Source organism: Pundamilia nyererei, unplaced genomic scaffold (genome assembly GCF_000239375.1).
Source record: "Pundamilia nyererei isolate P.nyererei 1_Seehausen unplaced genomic scaffold, PunNye1.0 scaffold00009, whole genome shotgun sequence".
Lineage (NCBI taxonomy): Eukaryota > Metazoa > Chordata > Actinopteri > Cichliformes > Cichlidae > Pundamilia > Pundamilia nyererei.
Window position 1 is genome coordinate 2,394,715 of NW_005187410.1, and position 2,860 is coordinate 2,397,574.

General features: G+C 40.7%; 1 protein-coding gene across 4 annotated transcripts in view; it reads right to left on the reverse strand.

Annotated features, from left to right (window-relative positions):
- igf2bp2a (insulin-like growth factor 2 mRNA binding protein 2a) overlaps positions 1–2,860 on the reverse strand; it is a 56,511-nt gene that overhangs the window by 20,401 nt on the left and 33,250 nt on the right. For all 4 annotated transcript variants that reach the window (XM_005723351.1, XM_005723350.1, XM_005723354.1 and 1 more), the window contains 2 exons: positions 2,757–2,805; positions 691–742 (listed from right to left, as the gene is read on the reverse strand). In XM_005723351.1, coding sequence (XP_005723408.1) covers positions 691–742; positions 2,757–2,805 — 101 coding nt within the window. The remainder of the gene's footprint in view (positions 1–690; positions 743–2,756; positions 2,806–2,860) is intronic.

Here is a 2,860-nt window from a genome sequence, read left to right on the forward strand (position 1 = left end):
TGTGTGTGTGTGTGTGTGTGTAAAGACTTGTACATGTGCATCTTTGTTGGTGCTTATACCTTGCGGTGCATGCCTCTATTACTCATGCATGCGTGCTTAGACAGCAAAAAGTTTGCAGGGATTGCTCTAATGCTGCCTACCCCCCCCCAAAAAAAAGAAAAACACCACACACACAAAATCAGACAGTGCAAAAGCCTCACCACAGGCGCCTGCAGTGTCCTCCCCAGTTACCACGATGCACCTCCCCAAAAGAGATCCATCTCGCAAACACATGCAGGCATAAACACACACGTGGACACATTACTACTGGATTACTGCCATGTCTGCCCACTTCAATCTATACGCTGGGGCCAACGGGAACCGTGGTAGTACACAGTGCTTATTATAGAGGCTGCATGCAATTCAAACACTCGACTCTTCGGGTCAAACTTATAAGACACACGCACACACGCAGACAGACAAGATGATAAAGGCTGATTCATATGCAGAGATGGGTTATGTTTAGATAATGGTTGTGTGGGATGATGGTAACGAGGAAGTGAAGTCACAAAGGGAGACTTGACTCACTGGGAGGTCTGCGTGCGTGCATGTTTGTGTGTGTGTGATGCTAAACAGTCTCATGTGAATTGAACAGTTGGAACCAAATGAAGATGACATGCACAGCAAACAGGGAGGAGAAGAATTCTGTACCTTGTTCCACATTTTCTACAGTACCATACTGAGCTAGAAGGCCATCCAAAACCTGATGGGGAAAAGAGAAAAGATAAAACTCAGACACACAAAATAGCACTGACATACATACACATTAGAGTGAGATCAAGACTTTAAGATCTGATTGATCTTTAGATTAAAGCTTATTACTGGAAGGCCAGACCTTTAACCTTACATTATTTTAATTACGTCACTTCATATCAGCTTATTCCTCTACAATGCATGCGTAATAAAAAGCACTGTACGTTGATGTACCTAGCTCCAAACAAAAACTTTTCCTAATGTCAGATGAGTAGCTGCAGCTAGTGCAGACTTGTCTGTAAATAAAGAAAATGAGAGCTGAATGGCGTCTGAGATCACAGCTAATACTTGCAGAGAAACCTGGAGAGGTGGCAAAGTGCGTGCGTGCGTGCATGCGTGTGTCAGAGATGTCATTCCCTGCAGTCACGCAATATTGGTAAAAACAGAGATACTTTAATATTCATAAGTGTGATCAATCAAAGTATTATTCCAAAAACTTGTATCTCAGTTGTTATACTTGTGGCTGAAGAGCCTAATCTTGCTGTGCAAACATTATGTATGGTGCAAAGGGGAAATAAGGCAGACATAAAAGACATACTAACACCTAAGATGATATAAGAATGTGTTGCAGCGTTCCATCATAATATGTTAAATAATAAAAGGTCACTGTTCAAACGGAAAGAGGTCAGATTCATGTAGGGGGAAAAAAAAAAAAAAAAAAAAAAGGAATGTAAAAAGAAAACCACCAAAGGATCTTTCCTGGACCGGCAGTGTGCAAAGAGTGACATCAGTAGAGAAGAAGGGCCACCATTTTGAACTTTTCACTGTATTTTGCGGCAAGGAATTGTGTTTCACGCATTAAGAATAAATCACATCATTAGAATGGTTAAGCCAAGGAGCCATTGCAGCACATTCTTTTATTCACTACAGCAGCGCATCTTTGATATTTTATTTTATTTACCAGAAAACTCTTGAGATTAAGAATCTCTTGCAAAAATGCCTAGGGCAAGACAGATAGGGTTACCATTACATGTTTTTCAATGGCAGGCAGAACTGGAGCTCCTGCAGAAAACCTGTGAAAGCCTCAGGAGGACATGCAAACTTCACACAGAAAGGCCCTTGTGGGTTTGAGCCCAGGACCATGCAGATCTGAGGCAAAAGTGCTGAGGCACCATGCTGCTAAAAGTCGCCGCAGACTGACTGAATGCAGAAAAACATACCTTTGATCTTTTGTTTATTTTTTAAAGACATTTCATGCTGTCCACTATCTGCTTTTAAATAGATGGGTTTCTTTTAAGTCTTCAAAAACTGTACTTTTGTTTGTATTTTATTTTTTATTTAGGTTATTATGGAAACTAATTATTTTACTCATCTGGTCCAACAGAAATGAAATAACTCTGAATGAGCCACATACAATAAAATGAGTTGCCTCTGAGCGTCTCTACTAAATTTCAGAAACAAATAGATGACACTTGGATCACATGTTTTCTATCAGATATTCAATTCTTTATCTATATACTAATACAAAAATACTGTGTTATTAAATGTGAATAAATTCTTTTGTACAATAAAACTGTATGCAGTACTAAAAGATTGGGGGGGGATAAGGCAAATTGTCCTAATCTGTTCAGTAAACACAAAGCGTTTATATCCGCTAATGTTTATAATATTAAAAACAATAAAACCCATTTAAACCACATGCCCAGAGCTGTGAGCGCAGACAGGCTGCAGATATTAAAATAAGAAAAATGACCGAGTAAAGGCTTGAAGACAGAGATTCTCACACAGAGAAAACCAACTTGGACCCCAGCAAGGTTACAGATGTCGACACACAGACGCACTGTCATCTGCACACCGACACAGACATAAGCGCGCACACAAGTACAGACATAAACACACAAACACAGGATAAAGGCTGGTGACTCATCGTCAGGAAACTGGTTTATGTGCTACCTGGTGCTGATCAACAGGGCATTACTGTCACACCAACACACACACACACAGACGGAGACACACACACTGACCTCCCACTGTAGATGAGGGGGAATGTTCCGGATCTGGATCTTCCGACTCCTGCAGAGATGAAAGACACAGACGGGGAGAATTTAACAGACCCGAACCACAAACT